The sequence below is a fragment of the Miscanthus floridulus genome, chromosome 4, assembly GCF_019320115.1.
Source record: "Miscanthus floridulus cultivar M001 chromosome 4, ASM1932011v1, whole genome shotgun sequence".
Taxonomy (NCBI): Eukaryota; Viridiplantae; Streptophyta; class Magnoliopsida; order Poales; family Poaceae; genus Miscanthus; species Miscanthus floridulus.
The window spans coordinates 3,152,065-3,172,347 of record NC_089583.1 but is presented as its reverse complement, the minus strand read 5'-3'; the positions used below and the strand labels follow the sequence as shown (position 1 = coordinate 3,172,347).

The window sequence follows — 20,283 nt, the reverse complement described above, 5'->3', positions numbered from 1 at the left end:
AAAATATCTTCTTAATCAAAATTGACTCTCCTTGATGATTACCTCCAGTAGTGCATTAGCCATGGCAATATAACTCCATCGGGCATAAAACTCAATTATTGCTCGAAGATGACATTGTCCCCAATGATATCTTATCATCTCTGCTATAAACTTGTCCAAACTGACATCTTCAACTTCTTCCATCAGATACCTGTAGATGCATACGACAACCAAATTGCCACCAACCATAGCTAATCCTAAACGGTCTCGCAGAAGAAGCTAGTAGCACACCTTGCGCTAGCTTGTTCTGACAGCATGACTTCTAGAGCCATCTGAACAGTGAATGGGCCTGTGGCGAACCGATGAGATGATTATAAACTTTCTTTGTGGTGAAGATGGAGGAACCCCAAATATATGTCCATTGGTCTAGGGTTGCTTGTAGAAGGAGGTCATTTAGAACCACAACCAGCTCCTGATATTGCTGAAAAGCTTCTTCTGACAGAGGTAGATGGAAAAGGTCATACAAGTTCCGAGCTTGGCATACTTGTTGCACTGTAATAGTTTGGTCCTTAGCAAATGAGAAAAGTTGTGGTAGTTGTAGGGACAGGACGTGATTATTCCAAACATCCCGGTGTGGAACCAAATCTCAACTTGGGAGAATTTCAATATTCTTCAAGCTGCTCACCCGGTGCAATTTGATAATATTGGTAAATGGTGGGAGAAGGCAGCAAGATCCGTACCAAAGGATAAAAGACGACACTTCAATGGATTGATTATCTACACCATATGGAATATTTGGAAGGAACGAAATCGAAGAATTTTCGATCAAAAGTTCTTAACAGCTCAGGAAGTAGCAACCCGCATCAAAGAAAATCTAGAGGAGTATAGAAGGGCTTTTTTGGGTGATCACCTAAGGTAGTGTAATTGCAATCATGGTGTAAGGGCTGTCGGGTCTTTTCCTTCTTAATTGAAAGGCAGAGCTCCTACCATTTATGTTCAAAAAAAAAAATTCCAAACATCCAACCAAAAGAAACAAGTGGAACCACTATTAACAGAAGCTGCAACCATGTCACAGTATATCTTTTCTTTAAAACCATGACAACAAATGGCTAAATTAGGGTACAATAGGTGTAAGAGTGCGAGAAGAATACATCAAATGCATCATCACGAAAGAAGAGTTCTAATATTATGGAGATTCAGTTTCTGAGATAGTAGTTCCGAGTCGCTCTCGTATGCCACCAAGCTGGAGCGTGAAAAAACTCCACCAAATCCATCTCATAGGGCACACACGTCACATGCCGCTTGGCCTTGTTGTCGAAGTCGAGGATGAAGACGCCGCTGCCCCTGAACAACGCGAGCAACGACGACGATCCATGGTTGAAGTTGCACCACCTGTCATGGTGGTGCTGTTGCGGGGCTATTCTAAAAGAAGTGCGGGGCCACACCGCAGCAACCGCAGGGGTGGTGTCGTCGTCGTCGTCGTCTCCGGCTCCGCCTGGTGGCTGAGTCCAAACAGTCACGTGCAGAGGATACACGGAGGCGACCGCGAGCCTGCCGACGCCGTTGACGCAGAGGAGCTGTTTGCCTCCGACACGGACGGGGAGCCTCGTCAAGGAGACGCGCGCGGTGGCCACGTCCACGCTGAGCCAGTACAGTTGGTGGTCGTCGCCGTCGCCTCTGCCTCCTCCCGGCCGTCGCCTCCACGCGCGGTGGCCATCGTCGACGCACAGCCAGTGCGCCGCACCGCGGTGGACGACGGCGGATCTGGCGCCCACCAGGGAGAAGACGCACCTGTCCAGGCACCTGGTGGGCGCGCTCCAGCGGCGCGTGGCGGCGGAGTACGAGTGCAGGTACGCCGCGTCGACGTCGCCCCTGGGAAGATCTCCATCTTGGGTGATGACGAGCAGCTGCGAGAACGTCCAGCGCGGTGGCCTCCCGTTCCCGCTGTCGTCGTCGGCGGCTGTGATGATAGCGTAGCCGACCAGTCTACAACCGACGAGGCGCCGGCTGCACTCCAACGGTGGGAGAACGTGGCGGTCGCCGGTGACGGGGTTGCAGACGCCAAACAGGTGGCAGTCGTCCATCTCCTCAGGCGTGCGGGGCGCGAACCACAGCAGCACGATGCCGCGGCGCACCGCTAGGGGCTCGGCATAGTCCAAGGTGCCGTCGTCGTCGCAGCCGCCGACGAAGGAGGTGAGGGCACGACCTGCAGGGCCGAGCGGCAAGCCCCGCGCCGGCAAGAAGACGGGCGCCAAGGCCGACGACGACGCGCGCTGCTGCGACGGTGCCGCCATCGTCGTCATCCGCGCCTGCACCATCGCCTTGTCCCAGCTATTGAACCACTTGTCCTGTACGACGACACCCAGGCAAGGTTTACAATTTCGGCGAAATATTGTCTGAAATTTTCGAAATATCGTTTTTTTCGCTAGGGTCGGTAAAAAAATTTTAGTTAAATTCACCCACCGTCAGCCCGTTGTATTACCGTGGTGATATATTGCGTTATTTCGTCGATGTTATATAAATTTGTGATGGATGATGGATTAGAGAGTTTTTCTAGTGAAATGGTGCTAAATTTTTTAAAAAAAAATCAATTTGAATTTATTTAAATTTGACCCGATATTTCCAAAATTTTCGAAATTTCATATTCATCGCCGGGGACCGAATTTTTTTTCCAACTGGTATAAAAACCTTGCACCTAGGAGGCGTGCGGTGGCCCGAGCCCTGGCTGCCAGGGCATAGCTCACGGAGGAATGCACGGTCGATGAAGTGGCGGAGCCACCCGCGGCATGTCGCGGCGAGCTTGAAGAGGGCCTTGACGTCGCCCACGCGGGAGAAGACCTCGTGTTGGAGGTGCTCAGGCATAAGGATGGCAACGGATCGGGTTTGGTGCGGATATCCACAGGTTTCGGGTTTTGCGGGTTCGGGTTTGGGGATGGTTTTTCACCCACGGTTTTCGGGTTCGGGGCCCCAAACCAATCGGGTTCGGTTTCGGGTTCGGTTTTCCACCCGTGGATATCCAATGGATATCCGAAATAAATCATTTGGAATTAAAACTCATGTTTTATAATATACTAATAATAATTTGTTTACTTAGATTATTAAATTTATTTAAAGTTGACTCATGAAAATATTTATTATTTGTTGCCTCTTGTTTATACATGTGAATATGTGTATATATATCCGCGGGTTTCGGGTATCCATTCGGGTTTCGGGTATCCGTTCGGGTTTCGGGTATCCGCTGGTTTGGTTTTGGTGATGGATTTCCACCCGAATCGGTTTTCGGGGCGGGTTCGGGTTTTGATTTCGGGTTTCGGTTTTTGGTGCACGGAGACTCCACCCGATCCGAACCCGACCCGTTGCCATCCTTACTCAGGCAAAGCTGAGATGCTGTCTGTGCCCGTGCTTCTCCGTCGTCGTCTCTTAGCAGCCGCGTCGTCGTCGTCCGCCATGGGAATTTGGATCGCGTCGTCGCCAGGTGTAATCAACGCAGTAATTCTTCATACAATAAGAATTAATACGGAGGTCGACACGGAGTATATAAACAAGTAGTAACCCTACTGAAACTCCCGTTCCGGCAATCCGGTTACGTTCTATTCCGGTTTTCCCGTTCCAAACCTCTCCCGTCCCGGTTATATATATTGCATCTAAAAGAAAAGAATAAACCAGAACAATGGACTTAGATTGGAAAAAAAAAGGCCCATCCAAGAGTCCAGCCCACCTTACCCGCTCCCAACCTTATCCATCCGCTTCTTTCTAGTTCCAGTCGCACACTCGCACTTGTTGCCCACCGCCTCTGCCTCCTCCTGGCCGTGCTCGTCGACCACTGCCTCTATCTCCTCCCGGCCATGCTCGTCGCCCACTACCTCTACCTCTCCTCCCAGCCGCTCCCATCACCCACCGGCCGTCGGGCGCCCGCCGCCCACTGCTAGCCTTCTGGGCACGCTCGCTGCCTCCGACGCCACCCGCCGTCACTCCCTCAAGCAACGGAGCTCTAGATCTAGCTAGGGGCACACCGCCTATCCTCAGCCTACCCCCTTAAGCGAGGCGGTGCCCCATACGCCTAGCGCATAAGCGCACCTAGGCGAGCGCCTAATAGCGTCTTTTGGAACACTGGCTACTAGACGAAGATGCCGCTTGGTGTGGGGGTATTAACCCCTATACCCTTACGGCTAAGCTTGGGCTGGCCCGGATCGATGGGTTCAGTCCACCCGAAAAACGACGTGCGGCTCGGTCCACCTGATCGGAGTCCCGCACAAGGAATCAAGACGGATTTGGCGACCAAGCAGGATCCTGGTCGATTAGAATAGGAATCCTTGTCCGGCCACATATGGCAATTGTAACTGACTAGGATTAGTTTCCAGATCTGTAACCCTGCCCCCCGGACTATATAAGGCGGGCAGGGGACCCCTCTAAAAAACATCTCTCATTGACATACAGCAATACAAATCAGACGCAGGACGTAGGTATTACGCCTTCTTGGCGGCCGAACCTGGATAAAACCTCGTGTCTGTCTTGCGTCACCGTCTTGTTTGGGACTTGCGCATCTGTCTGCCGATAATCTACTACCTTGGGCATACCCCTAGGTAGACTGCCGACCATATTTCGTCGACAGTGGCGCGCCAGGTAGGGGGTGTGCGTACTGCTCTCCAAGCAAACAAGATGGTCATCATCTCCGGCTCCATGGCTACGCCCAACGGCCTCACGTTCACCGTCGGCCAGATCACCTGGACCACCGGCCCCGACGTTTCCATCGCCATGACCGCGGAGGAGGCGTGGATTCAACCCGCGCCGACGACTACTTCACCTGCATCGGCTACGGCTCCGACCACGGTGGACACGGCTCCGACCACGACGAACGTGGCTCCGACCACGATGGATCTGGCTCCGACCACGGTACATCTGGCTCCGACCACGATTACAGCCACGCCGACAACCCGTCGTCCGCTTCCCCGCTACAAAGGAAAGCAGATCGACGACACCGACTTGCTCGACTCCATCGATCGGGTCGGCATCAAACTCGCTGAAACCCTAGCTCTGGTAAGTACGATTCAAAGCCAATCTAATGAGCAGGTAACATCTCCCCGCAACAGATCTATCCGACCAGCTCGGACCAGTCGTCCTGCACGACTTGGAACAGATCTTGTGGTCGTATCTACCCCTGAGGGGCGCTCCGCTCGTCGCCAGCCAGCCTTCGCGACGGGTCTCCGACTCTGCGAGTACGAGGTCCCGAACGAGAACCACCAGGTCCAGCCCTACGGCCTGCGAAACGCTGCCTCCAGCTACGCGTACAACCTACGACGCCGCTCGGATCTGTGTCCTATACATCGATCTCGGCCGAAGCCATGCAACATCGTCAACATGGTCCGGATCGAAGATTATCAAGAAGGATCCGTCCACACAGTCCGAGAGGGTGATTCCAGCTCCTCATCCGGCATTGCTTCCAACGCATCGGTCCACACCGAGCTTCAGCGTCACGAAGATGAAGGCGTCAAATACGATCTGGATCTACCAGACCACGCCCCGGGTTTCCCCCAATTTCCGTCTTTCCCGCCAAGACGAGGGGATTTAATCCATGTTGTCAGCAACGACGAGCCGCCAGCGGTTGGCGAAACAGAACAAGAAAAGACTGCACGCGAAGCACGCAATATTGACCGGTTTAATCGCCGGCAAACCGAAGCTGGAGCAGACCAGGAGGCACGACGCATAAGGGTCCAGCCACGTGACCTCAACAATGCTTTCGACAGGGTGGGGGACAAACAAGTCTTCAAGACCCCAAGCGCCAACGTAGCCGTCGCCATGGCGACAATGCAGCGGCTGCCCAACACTCCCGAGACTCAAGTAATCCGTGATGACATACAAGCTTATCTGACGGCTGCTATGGCTCAGACTGCAGAGATGAACCAAGCCCGGGCTCCATCCGTTTCTGTCGAATCAAGCCACAGCCGCCAATACTCAAGTCGCTCACAGCCACTCAACCAACGTGGCTCGCGCAATAACGACCCATCAGACAACCGTCAAGGCGGAAACGGTGGTCGTGATGGTGGTCGGGACGACAACCGCCGCCGAGAGGATAACCGCCACGACGTTCGAGGCGACAACCGCCGAGATAACCGCGACAATCGCCGTGATAACCACGGTCGCAGGGCCAACCCAGATGGCAATCGAGATCGCCGCGATGGCAATAACGATCTCCGCCATCACCTCGGTGGACGTGATCTACGTGCTCGCATCAACCAGAGAGCCGACGATCGTGCATCCCATGAAAGCTATCGCCGTATGGAGTATGACACCGCCCACGGTCCGCCGGGCCTGAAGCAGTTCACTCCACACCTGCGCCAAGTCATATGGCCCAAGAATTTCAAGCTCGAGAAGCTTCAGAAGTACGACGGCAAGGAAAACCCCGAATTATGGGTCATGCTCTACGAAACTGCGTGCCGCTCAGCCATGGCCGACGAGCACGTCATGTCTAACTACTTCCCAGTCGCTGTTGGTCATGCAGGTCACCAATGGCTGGTTAGCTTGCCAGCGAACTATTTTGACTCTTGGCAGGAGCTCAGGCAGGCCTTCATCGACAACTTCATCGCTACTTGTGAACAACCCGGCAACAAGTACGATCTGCAGCGGATCCGAGATCGAAAGGATGAACCACTGCGCGAGTACGTTCGGCGTTTCTCGGAGATGCGCATCAAGGTCCCATCAATATCCGACAACGAAGCAATCGAGGCTTTCGTCACCGGCCTCCGTTTCCACGACGCCCTAAGAGACAAGCTCCTCCGGAAGAGACCCGAATCGGTCACAGCGCTTTTGGCCACCGCTAAGAAATATGCGGACGCTGACGACGCTAAAAAGATAATCGTTGAAGAAGCAGCAAGGGTTCCACGCTCCGACCACCCTCCACACCGCGACGATTACCGCAGTAATCGTGGTCGGAACGACAATTTTGACCGCCGCAACCAGCGCAACGACTCCCGCGACCACCGTGATCAACGTAATCAGCGGCGCAACCGCCGTGGCGATTACAGAAACAAGCGCGCTCGGGAAGACGACGGCGAGGTCAATACCGTGAAAAAGGGCGGCGGACGTCGTAACTACGAGGACGACTACGCCAAAGCATTGAAGGGGCCCTGCCAGCTCCATCCTAAGTCGAACCACACCATGGAGAATTGCCGCGTCCTCAAGACTATCTACACGCGTCAACAGGCTCCGGATACGTCCGACAAGCCTAACGACGCGGGGGAACAGCGCAACGAGGACAACGACGACGACGATGCAGACCCTCGTCACAAATACGTCAAGCCGACTGATCGCGTACACACCATCATCGGCGGCAAGGTGTCCATCGAAACCAAACGAGAACGCAAGCTGCTCGCCCGCGCTTGCATGAACGTGGCAAACACCGACAACCTTCTCACCGATCCACGGCTTCCTCCGTGGTCTCACCGTGAAATCTACTTCAGCAGGAAGGACCAATGGGCCGCCATACCCGAGCCAGGGCGTTTTCCCCTGGTCCTCGATCCTTGTATCAACAAGGTTCAATTCGACAGGGTACTGATCGACGGCGGCAGCTCCATTGATATACTGTTCAAGAACAGCCTGCCCGCTCTGAAAATAGCCCAGACAGACCTGAAGCCGTACGAGGCACAGTTCTGGGGCGTTCTCCCCGGACAGAGCTCCACACCTCTCGGGCAGATCACGCTACCTGTGCAGTTTGGGACTCCGGACCACTTCCACACCGACTACGTCAACTTCGTGGTCGCTGACTTCGACGGCACCTACCATGCTATTCTTGGTCGACCGTCGCTCACCAAGTTCATGGCCATACCTCATTACAGGTATCTGGTGCTCAAGATGCCTACTGAGAAAGGAGTTTTAACCCTCAGGGGCAACGTATACGCAGCTTATACCTGCGAGGACGACAGCTTCAAAATCGCAGAGGCCCACGACCTCTCTATTCGCATGGCCGAGACCATGCTCGACGCTAAGAAGACCCCGGCCGACCACCTAGAGATCCCAGAGCTCGAGGCTCCACGCAAGAACATCAGATCCAAGGAGCACAAGACGATCCAGCTGGTCGAAGGCGATCCCAGCAAAACGGCCCTTATCGGGGCCGACCTGGATCCCAAATAGGAAGACGCGCTCGTCAGGTTCTTGAGGGGCAACGTGGATGTGTTTGCATGGAAACCTTCCGACATGCCCGGTGTACCTCGGGACTTGATCGAGCACTCCTTAAATGTCAACAGCAAGGCCAAACCAATCAAGCAGAAGCTGCGATGGTTCGCTCGCGACAAAAAGGAGGCGATTAGGGTAGAAGTTACGCGGCTTTTGGCAGCCGGATTTATCAAAGAAGTGTATCATCCGGAATGGTTAGCCAACCCGGTTCTTGTACGCAAAAAGAATAATGAATGGAGAATGTGCGTTGATTACACTGATCTCAACAAACACTGCCCTAAGGACCCCTTTGGTTTACCTCGCATAGACGAGGTCGTAGATTCAACCGCCGGTTGCGAGCTGCTTTCCTTTCTCGATTGCTACTCTGGTTATCACCAGATCGCTCTCAAAAAAGACGACCAGATCAAGACATCTTTCATCACGCCTTTCGGCGCCTACTGCTACACGACTATGTCGTTCGGGCTCAAAAACGCCGGTGCTACCTACCAACGCGCTGTACAGGCCTGCCTCAACGACGAGATAAAAGACGGCCTCGTCGAGGCTTATGTCGACGACGTAGTTGTCAAAACCAAGGAAGCTCATACCCTTGTTGACAATCTAGAACGCACCTTCGCAGCCCTTAATACGTTCCAATGGAAATTAAACCCAAAGAAGTGCATCTTTGGTGTCCCTTCTGGCATATTGCTTGGCAACGTCGTCAGTTACGACGGCATACGCCCTAACCCGGAGAAAGTCAAAGCTGTCTTAGACATGAAGCCCCCGAGAAAGGTGAAGGATGTCCAGAAGCTTACCGGCTGCATGGCTGCTCTAAGCCGTTTCATATCAAGGTTAGGAGAAAAAGGACTACCGTTCTTCAAACTGCTCAAAGCGTCCGAGAAGTTTGAGTGGTCGGAGGAAGCAGACGCTGCCTTCACGCAGCTGAAGCAATACCTCACGTCACCTCCGGTACTTACTGCTCCCAGAGAAGACGAAACTCTCCTACTTTACATTGCGGCAACCGATCGGGTGGTTTCCACTACACTGGTGGTCGAGCGCGACGAGCCGGGCCACGCCTACAAGGTACAGCGGCCAATTTATTTCATTAGTGAGGTACTCAACGAATCCAAAACCAGGTACCCACAGATTCAGAAACTGCTCTACGCCATACTGATAACATCCCGAAAGTTGAGACATTACTTCGACGGATATCGTGTGGTAGTCATGACCGAGTATCCTTTGGGGGACATCATTCGCAATAAGAATGCGAACGGGCGCATCGTCAAATGGGCAATGGAGCTATGCCCCCTTTCCTTGGAATTTGCAAGCCGTACTACAATCAAGTCTCAGGCACTCGTCGATTTCATCGTCGAGTGGACAGACTTAAGCACGCCTGCCTCTCCGGGATCCGACGAATATTGGACGATGTACTTCGATGGTTCTCTCAACATTGACGGTGCGGGAGCAGGAGTTCTTTTCGTGTCACCATCCAAGGAGCAGCTCCGGTACGTCCTCAGGATTTATTTCCCAGCATCTAATAATGCCGCCGAGTATGAAGCATGCCTGCATGGTCTACGCATTGCGATTGAGCTTGGGGTTAAACGTCTCTATGTCTACGGAGATTCGGCTCTGGTCATCAACCAGCTCAACAAGGACTGGGACACGACCAGTGAAAAGATGGACGCATATTGCAAATCAATAAGAAAGCTGGAAGGCAGGTTCTATGGCATCGAGTACATACACGTGGTCCGGGACAAGAACCAAGCAGCGGATGCGTTGTCAAAGTTAGGATCATCCCGAGCCAAAATCCCACATGGCGTATTCGTCGAGGACCTGCTCACGCCTTCCATTGAAGACGAAGATTCAACGACCAACAAAATTTCAGACCAGCAATTAGTGGCTACGGTTCCGGCGCCGAGCACAGCCGAGCCGCTTCCGACCACTCATGAGCCGGACTGGAGAACACCTTTCATCAAGTACTTGACAGATGGTAGCGGTTATATCGATCGAACAGAAAATGAGCGACTGATGCGTCGTAGTAAGCAGTATCTGCTCGCCGATGGCAAGTTATGGCGCAAAAACGCTAAGGAGGAAATCTTGATGAAGTGTATAACCCAGGAGGAAGGCGAGCATCTCCTAGACCAAATCCACTCTGGCTCCTGCGGCAACCACGCGGCCTCAAGAACACTGGTCGGTAAGGCTTTCCGAGCAGGGTTCTATTGGCCGTCAGCAGTGGCCGACGCAGAGAAGCTAGTCCGCCGCTGTGAGGGTTGTCAGTTCTTCTCCAAGAGAATCCATGTACCAGCACATGAGATCCAGACGATTCCAGCCTCTTGGCCCTTCGCCTGCTGGGGACTGGACATGATTGGGCCTTTCAAACCAGCTCCTGGGAAATTTACATGTGTCTTCGTGCTAATTGATAAGTTTTCTAAGTGGATAGAATACATGCCTCTGGTACAGGCATCCTCAGAGAAAGCTGTCACATTCCTCGACCAGGTCATCCACCATTTCGGCGTGCCCAACAGCATCATTACTGATCTAGGTACTCAGTTCACCGGGAACGCTTTTTGGGACTTCTGCGATGAAAGGAGCATAGTTGTAAAATACGTCTCGGTGGCGCATCCTAGAGCTAATGGACAAGTCGAGCGGGCAAATGGCATGATCTTGGACGCATTGAAGAAGAGGATGTACAGAGAAAATGATAAAGCTCCTGGAAGATGGCTCAAAGAGTTACCAGCCGTGGTCTGGGGCCTCCGAACTCAGCCCAGTCGTAACACCGGCGTCTCACCATACTTTATGGTTTACGGCGCTGAGGCAGTCCTCCCACCAGATATAGCTTTCAGATCAGCACGGGTAGAGAACTTCGATGAAGGCAGGGTCAATGAAATACGGGAGCTAGAAGTCAACAGCGCAGAAGAGAAAAGGCTTGATTCCTGCGTACGCACGGCCAAATACCTTGCTGTTTTGCGCAGGTACTACAACAAGAACGTTAAAGAGCGTTTCTTCGTGGTCGGGGACTTAGTCCTGAAGTGGAAGACGAACCAGGCTGGCGTCCACAAACTCGCAACCCCATGGGAGGGACCCTTCATGATCAAGGAAGTCACACGTCCAACGTCTTACAGGTTAGCTCACCTGGACGGCACGGACGTACCAAACTCGTGGCACATCGACAAGCTTAGACGTTTCTATGCTTAACTACTGAGATATGTACTCTACTTACATTTTCGATTTACTTTAATAAAGCAATTATGATTTCTCCGACCACTCTAATGTGTCACTCCGAATTTTATGGTTATTTTAACCTAAGGCAGTACAAGCCGACCACCACTCCTTCTACGGTTTTCGGAGCAGGCCCTGTCTCCGGTTCCTCCCAACACGTGCACGGGATCTGCTCTCTGCGTTGCGGGTGATCGGCAGGTCCCCTCTGGTTTGACTTGTCTGCGTCCACGTATGCACAGGTCACAGTACCTCATACTCCGACCACATGCCAGACTGGGGCCGCACAAACTTTTCAGGATGACGTGTCGAGCAAAACGGTACAACTAAAACAGAGCGTTAACACGTTCCCACTTAGTTACACCGACAAAAAAAAAAAATTCAAGCTTAAAGTGCGTTTTGTATAAAACAAATAAGCTTATAATGATATACAGTTACGTTATTACAAGCTTGCCTGAAAAGGCTCAAGTTTACAATAACACAACTATGTCCTCCTTCTACAGCTCTAAGCCTATTACATTGGCTGGTCGGGGCGCATGGCATTTACTGCTCGCCGCCTCCGATACCCTACTCGATTCTAGGGGACTCTAGAGCTAGTCAAGCTGAAGGGGATGGCCCCGCCGGTGCCTGGCTGGTCGAGACCGCAGGCTTCGTTGGTTGGCTTGAAGGTGATGGCATTTCCAGCTGGCTTGTCGATGGCATACCCTGCACAGGTGCTGTCCCACCTCCGCACAGGTTAATATCGCCAATTATCCTTGACGACAAGTCCAGCTGGGCCGTCCGAAGCTCTTCGGCCTTGTCTGGGTCTATCTCCTTCGGGTACCCAGCCTCCAAGCGTTTGAGATCGATCAGGGGGTAGTGAGCACGCACCATGCTTAGCACATGGGCGCCCGTGTACTCACCTGCCTCCTTCACGAAGTCTTGGAACCATCCCCATGCTTGCTTGCATCTCTCGACCAGTCCGAGCTGAGGCGTCCTTAGCTCTTCCTCTGTGAGCGCCGGGTCGATGAGGTCGAGGACGGGCACAATGCCAGTTGCCATTTCTTGGCACCGCTTGCTCCACGTGTCCCGCTCCTCGACGGCCTTAAGGCATTGTGCTTTCCAGTCGTCACACTCCTTGATCACGGCCTCAAGGTGCCTCTTGGCATTTACTTTCAAAACTGAAAATATTACAAGACATCAAACGTGATGACACGACAAGGCAATGTGGGCAGTTGAATGAGCAAGGCGGTCTGGAGTGCTTACTTTTCAGGTCGTCCTTCATTCTGTTAGTGTGGTCTTGGAGTTCCGACTGGCGGCGTTCCAATTTCTCGTTGTCCTCCTTCAGGCGACCACATTCTGCAAGCGCGCGGCTGTTCTCCCCCTGGAGGCGGGTCACTTCAGCTTCTAAACCTGCATTATAGCTATTACTGTCAGAAACCAAAAAAAAAAAAAAAAAAAAAACACAAGTCCAGCACTTGCTATGATACGGTGAACACTTACATGTTTTCTCCTGCTCTTTGTTTTTGAGCTGGCCAACCAGGTTTTGGTTCTGTGCTTCTTGGTTTGTCCTCTCCTGGTCGGTGGCTTCAAGTTGGCGCCGTAGGCGTTCAACTTCAGCCGTCAGCTCCTTATTGGTCTTCATGACTACTTCTATCTGGTCGAAGCACCTTTTTCGGTACCTCGCAGTTTTCATCACGTCCTGCATACAGACAAGCTACGTCAGACAGCTTGACTACACAACAGGTTTAAGGACTAAAGCCAAATATACCTGGACTTCAGTCACCAGGCGTTTGGCTGCTCGCTCAACTCTTAAGGTTTCCTCGGCCTCTGGGATCTCCTCGTGCATGACCCATTCATCGTTCCGATAGCGCGACACATATACATGTTGTCGTCTATCTTGGGGACGGCCCAGGACTTCTTCCACTTCATCCTCTTCAGCCTCCTGTTCGGGAGGCGGCAGTGGTCCGGAGTTCGCAGACTCCACGACCACCAGGGCTTTCCCACGAGCCGTCGCGTCGGCACCCTTGTCCTGGGCAACTTCTGGCTGCTGCCCCTCGGCTAGATCCAGCTCCTGTGGTGCTGTGGTATCCTCCTCATCGGGGTTTGTGCTCGGAGCACTTGTGTTCTGCTCGGGGACTGGCGTCTGGTCGTATGCCTGCCGAGGCCCAGGCAGAGTCCCTTCCATGGGCTCCTCCACGGCTTGTTTCTGTGCAGTTTGTCCCGCCGTTTTTGGAAAGGACGTCCCGCACCCAGCTAGCTGGTCGGGGCTTTCGGTGGACGCCGATCTAATACATTCAGAGACAAATTCATAAGACAATAGCATCCAATGCAAAATGACAAGCTTACATCCAAAATATATATACTTACAGTTTTGACTTGCGGAAGGATGTGGCGAAGGAACGTCTCCTCGACCGCCCCTGCTCTGCTTGCTCGGCAGTTTCCACCGGGACTTGTTCAACCTCCGGTACGGGCGTCGGAGGATGATGCGGCATGTTCCCTTCGTCTGTGCTCTGTGTTGCCGTGGTCGGTGCTGTGACCACTGCTGGCACAGAGGAGCCACCCTGCTCCGACGGCCCCACCTGCCTTCTCCTCTTTCGGGGGATGAGCCGGAAGATGTCCGCATCCTCTGCTTCGTCGTCCGACTGGGAGATGATGGCTTGGCGTCGTTTGCTGGTAGCCGGACGCTTGCCGGCGGCTCTGGTCGAGGCGTCTTCAACGGTCTCGAGTACCGCCCAGTGAACGCCGTCGGTCCTGGCGCTGGTCTGGGCGGTTGGTCCAGTAACTTGCGGCCACTCTACACCGGGGGGAGGCGACACAAACACTCCTGCCCGGTCACGGCCATTATACTGAGACGCAAAATGAAGGAAAAAACAGTTATTTTCTTGGTGCAACATGACTTTACAGTTAAAAGGAGGCGTCATTTACCTTTGGGGGAGGGCGAGCCAGCTTGAAGGCGTGTTCAATGGCGTTCAATGCAACATAGTTGGGATCGGCCAGGTTGAATAGCTCTCCAATCCTGGCCTTGATCTCCAGCTTGTCCAGCGGCTCCTTTCTGGTCCTCGTCGGATCAGCGCCTCCTTGGTACTCGAAGCCGGGGTGAATCCTTTTCTGGCACGGCTGAATTCTACGGCTGATGAAGTTGCCGACAACGCTCGGGCCGTCAAGCCTTCCCCACGGAATCAACCCGAGTAGTTCGGCGATCTGCTCCAAGTTGTCGGGCTTCTCCGACCAGCTGCTTTTCTTCTCTGGAATCAGTCCCACATCGCACAGAGTGATGGAGTTTGGCTCTTCACGGATGTAGAACCACTTCTTGTACCACTCGTCCAAAGAGGTGTTCCAGGGGCAGTGCAGGTATTGAGCCTTCATGCCGTCCCGAAGGTTCAGGTAGACGCCTCCGGCGATCTTCGAGCCACCGCTTCCCTTTTTCCGAAGGCAAAACAGGTGGCGAAAGAGGTCGAAATGGGGCTGGAAGCCACCATACGCCTCGCAGAGGTGGATGAAGGTAGAGACGAGAAGAATCGAGTTGGGATGCAGATTGCAAATCCCAATCTCGTAGTACAAACAGAGCCCCTGAAGGAAAGGGTGCACTGGAATCCCAAAACCCCGTTTGAAAAAATCTTCAAAGATCACAATTTCACCTGGTTGTGGATCGGGGAAGCTTTCTCCTTCGGGTGCACGCCATCCCGCAAGTGCCTTGTTGTGGAGCACTCCCATGGCGACGAGGTCCTCGATGGTTTGCTCGTTGCTCCGCGACTTCCACCATTCCTTCGCCATGACCCCGCCTTTCTTCTGGGCGTCTCTCTTCGCCATTTGTTCGTCCTTACTAAGTGGGTGGATGCGGGAGACCGAGGGGATTGGTGATGATCTTTGGGGAATAGGGTTTGGCAGGAGGAAGAAGAAGGTTGCGGCGGCGGATGACAATGGGGAATGGTGAGGGTAACTTACCAGACCTACATTATATAAAGCAAAAGGGCACCGTCGTTTCGTCCGCCCGAGAATATTGGGAGTCGTGCGCACGCGCCGCGGACGGTTGTTCACACAACCCCGAAATCTGCGCCAATAAACGCGCTCCTTCGATAACAGTGTACGCGCCTCTTCGTTGATGGTGTAAGAGGGCCCACACTGACACACCTCAATACAGGTGTCAACCGACTGTTTGTCAGAAAACAATAAGAAGACAGAATGACGTACTATACCTATTTGTTTTTTTTTGACCAGACGTGTCAGACTGGACAGACTAAACTTGGCAGAGATTAGAGAAAAATAAATACACCAAATAATAGTACAAGCAGCGCACGTGATCGTGGATTTGCCTTGACCACTACTGTGCTCGGGGACTGCCCAGACCACTACGGTGCTCGGGGACTGCCCAGACCACTACGGTGCTCGGGTACTGTCCAGACCACCTTTTTTGCTCGAAGGCTGCTCCGACCACGGTTGTGCCCGGGGACCGCTCCGACCATTACTATATTCAGGAACTGCTATGACCACCGCTGTGTTCGGAGACCCTCCCGACCACTTTTTGGAGTTTTGCTCTCTTCGGCTACATGTGATTTATACTCACATACAGTTGAAAGACATTTATTTGGACCTTGCTACAAGGCTCATACCTCGCCTTCCAGCAAGCTTGGGGACTACATCGGTACGATGCACCTGCCGGTGCATCTCGTATCGCCTGTACGACAATTGGATTCTTAACTTCAGCAGAATTTCTTTTTTAGACCCTGGCACCACGTGCTTGAGTCACCTACTACCAGGCTCGGGGACTAAGTGGGCACACTTCACCTTACGGTGAATGTGTTTGTGCTTTGAATGGTTATAAGGATTATTAATATGCTCGGGGACTGCCCCGACCACTGCTTGAATAGTGTTTTTCCTTGGCTACATGTGATTTGTACTCACATACAGTTAAGAGACATTTCTTTAGACCTTGCTACAAGGCTCATACCTCGCCTTCCAGCAAGCTCGGGGACTACATCGGTACGATGCACCTGCCGGTGCATCTCGTATCGCCTGTACGACGATTGGGTTCTCAACTAAACTATGAATTCTTTTTAGACCCTGGCACCACGTGCCTACGTCACCTCCTACCAGGCTCGGGGACTAAGTGGGCACACTTCACCTTGCGGTGAATGTGTTTGTTTTTCGACCCCTACGCTTCTGATGTTCAAGAATGCTATGCTTCAAGACCACTTACATTTCTTTTCAGAAATACAAGTGGGCACACTTCTCAGGACAGAAATCTTTTCTTTTTATAAGAGCACCATACATTCTTCGGACAACCTACTTCTCCGGTGATGACGGTGGTCGGAGGCGTCAAGGTTCCAAGCCTCGCTTGTCGGAGAAGGTGAAAATGGCGTGTCGCAGCATAATACATGATGCTCGGGGACTAGCTGTGGGGGTATTAACCCCTATACCCTTACGGCTAAGCTTGGGCTGGCCCGGATCGATGGGTTCAGTCCACCCGAAAAACGACGTGCGGCTCGGTCCACCTGATCGGAGTCCCGCACAAGGAATCAAGACGGATTTGGCGACCAAGCAGGATCCTGGTCGATTAGAATAGGAATCCTTGTCCGGCCACATATGGCAATTGTAACTGACTAGGATTAGTTTCCAGATCTGTAACCCTGCCCCCCGGACTATATAAGGCGGGCAGGGGACCCCTCTAAAAAACATCTCTCATTGACATACAGCAATACAAATCAGACGCAGGACGTAGGTATTACGCCTTCTTGGCGGCCGAACCTGGATAAAACCTCGTGTCTGTCTTGCGTCACCGTCTTGTTTGGGACTTGCGCATCTGTCTGCCGATAATCTACTACCTTGGGCATACCCCTAGGTAGACTGCCGACCATATTTCGTCGACACTTGGCACTACTACAAAAAACTTACTGGAGGTAGGCGAAATCGGTTAACGGAGGCGAGCATTACAACTGCCTGTGTCCAAAGGTCTCCATTAATACAGACCTACGGAGGCGGTTGCTTTGCCTGCCTCAGTTAACCTATTAACGCGCACCAGCGAGCCCGTTCCCGAGCCCGCCGATGAGCCCGGTCCTAGCCCACTAGCCGGATCTGGCCGCCGCCAGAGAAGGACCGAGTCCCATGCCACCGCCACCGCCGGAGAAGGGCCAAGCCCCGCGCCGCTCCTCGACCACCGGATCTGGTCGCACCACCACTGGATCCGATCCTCCAGCACCAGATCTGCCGTCGTTAGGAGTGGGAAAGAAGTGCCGCTCATCGGATCTGCCTTTTGGGATCGGGAAGGGGTGCCGTCGAGCCAGATCCGCCGCTTGGGGGTGGAGCGGCACCGCCATGCTCAGTGGAGGAGTGGCGCCGCCACCGCAGCCTGCTCAGATTGGAGGACTGGCACCACCGCCGTGCTTGGTGGAGGAGGGATGATGTTGCCAGCTCGAGTGGGGGAGGGTCACCGCACACGGGGGAGAGGAAGAGGCGTCGCCACGCACGAAAGAAGGAGGGGCACCGCCGTGCATAGGAGAAGGAGGGCGCACGGGAAAAGGAGGGGCGCCACATGAGGACGGTGGTGGAGGAGCTAAGAGAGATAAGTCATGAAACCCTAACTTCTGCTATTTATATAAGCCGAATAGGTGGTATGCTATGGGCTTTGGGCTGGGCCTTGGTATATTTATGGAGGCGAGCCTTATAAGGTGCCCGCCTCCAAAAATGGCCTCCATTTTTAGAAGGTCAGCCTCCGTTAATAGATTTTAGGAGGAGGTTATTTAGCGACCGCCTCCGTTAGAGCATTAACCGAGACGGACAACTAAATCTGCCTGCCTCCGTTAATCTTTAATCGAGGCAGGCACTCGGCTGGCAGCCCTCCCACCAATTAACGGAGGCGTCCACCTATCCTGCCTGCCTCGGATAATAAAAGGGTACCGTCTCGCAAAATCTTTTCTGTAGTAGTGTAGATGAGGAAAGTGGTTACCTTAATCAAAAGGATGGCGACGGAGAAACAAGCAATGAGTAAGGCTGATCCACAGCGATAAACCATGGCAATGATGCTTGAGATGGGGAAAGTGGTTACCTATAGTTGGAAAGTTGGCGTCAGAGAAGCAAGTGACTAGTAGATCCACAACAATGAAGAGATGGTAGTGATACTTACTAAGTGTAGCGAATTAAACATCATGTGACGGCGCACATTGGGAAGGCAAAGACGACAACTGTAGTAGGAAGAGCGGGCACAGAGTGGGAGCTTATGGTGGCTGGTGGTGGGTGGGTGTGGGATGTACCAAAGAAAGAGGAGTGACGGCAGTGCGGTTATGTTAGGGGGGAGAGGGGAAAGACGCTAGAGGTGGTTGCGTCAGAGAAGCAAGTGACTAGTAGATCCACAACAATGAAGAGATGGTAATGATACTTACTAAGTGTAGCGAATTAAACATCATGTGACGGCGTACATTGGGAAGGCAAAGACGACAACTGTAGTAGGAAGAGCGGGCACAGAGTGGGAGCTTATGGTGGCTGGTGGTGGGTGGGTGTGGGGTGTACCAAAGAAAGAGGAGTGACGGCAGTGTGGTTATGTTAGGGGGGAGAGGGGAAAGACGCTAAAGGTGGTTTTATTAGGGTTTACATTGGCACAAATCCTGTAGGAAGACGCCGAGGAGGCGCGCGGTGGCCTGCCCCCTGGGTGCTCGGGCACAGCTCACGGAGGAAGGCCCGGTCGGTGAAGTGGCGGAGCCACCCGCAGCATGTCGCGGCGAACTTGAAGACGGCCTTGACGTCGCCCACGTGGGAGAAGACCTCGTGTTGGAGGTGCTCCGGCAGAGCTGACATGCCGCCCATGCCCGTGCTTCTCCGTCGTCGTCTCTTAGCTGCCGCGTCGTCGTCCGCCATGGGAATGGGATCGCGTGGTCGCCGTGTGTAATACTGTAATCAACGGAGTACTTCTTGCTTCCTCCTAATATAAACAAGGAGTAGTGTAGCAAATACAGTATAAATCAACCCAAACCCATGGAGGAGGAGATGGAGGAGGACGGAGATTGACGCGGAGTATCTAGATAGAGCAGGAAGCGGATCGGACAAAGGCAGCCGATCGATCAGTGACGCCATGGGATCGGATCCGGTTGAATAGGGAATGGAGAAGACCTCGCAAGTCCTGTCACAGTTTCAGAAGAAAACTAGACCCTGCGCTATCGCCCGCGCCGCGCGCCGGCCGCCGCTTCCAGGGAGCAGCCCTACTGAAACTCAACCTCTCTCCCATCCCGGTTACATTTCCTTTTTTTTTCCATTCTTTTTTGTTTTTGTTTTTCATTACCGTTGAACTAAATGTGTTTACATTTCATTTTTTTATTTTTCATTGTATCAACACATGCATATTATACCAAAATTAAAGTTAAGATATATCTACGAGCAAATATTTTGCTTAGCAACATGAGAAAAAATATATTAAGGCTGTATTTAATTTAATATAAATTTAATTGGACATTGTCATATTATTGCCAATGTTAGCTTATATTTTGGGTACCACAGTCATCACAAAAAAATTATAGCTCTCAAATTTCGTAAAAATGTGGTTATGCAGCATTCCCCGTCCCTGTTTTCCGTGAACATTTGATAACTCCTTCCTCCCGTTGCAACACAGTCTTTATTAAACTAGTAAACATGCACAAACATGTATACGTTTAATAAGCACTTAAATATACACTATGTCTAAATATTTAGTAAAAGTGATGTATCTAGAACTACAAAGCGTCTTGTATCAAATTTAAAATAGGGGGAGATTTTTTCTTACCATTCATTTATATAAAACGAGTGCACTTCTCTTCTAATATATCTACATAATATATGCCTAATAATATTAAAAGATAAGTTTCCTCCATCTGGCAATATTTTTTGCCTATGACATGTGGGCCCAGTACACAAACCATGCATCCGTGTGTATCTTTTTTTTTTTTTTTTTTTTTGCTTTTCCCCTATACAACAACATTACTTAAAACTATGTTTAGT

The 20,283-nt window shown here is 52.3% G+C and overlaps 1 protein-coding gene across 1 annotated transcript; it reads right to left on the bottom strand.

Moving 5' to 3' along the window:
- Positions 1–1,175: 1,175 nt before the first annotated feature.
- On the bottom strand, positions 1,176–19,170 carry LOC136550795 (uncharacterized). The gene is made up of 2 exons (XM_066542383.1): positions 18,953–19,170; positions 1,176–2,352 (listed from the first exon to the last, which is right to left on the bottom strand). The coding sequence occupies exons 1-2, from the start codon at positions 19,168–19,170 to the stop codon at positions 1,176–1,178; spliced, it is 1,395 nt and encodes a 464-aa protein (XP_066398480.1).
- Between the last annotated feature and the right edge of the window lie 1,113 nt (positions 19,171–20,283).

Coding starts and splice junctions, on each gene's coding strand:
- LOC136550795 (XM_066542383.1), bottom strand. CDS start 19,170: ATGGCGGACGACGACGCGGCAGCTAAGAGACGACGACGGAGAAGCACG. Junction 2,353..18,952: donor CCGAGCACCCAGGGGGCAGG/CCACCGCGCGCC, acceptor CCGAAATTGTAA/ACCTTGCCTGGGTGTCGTCG.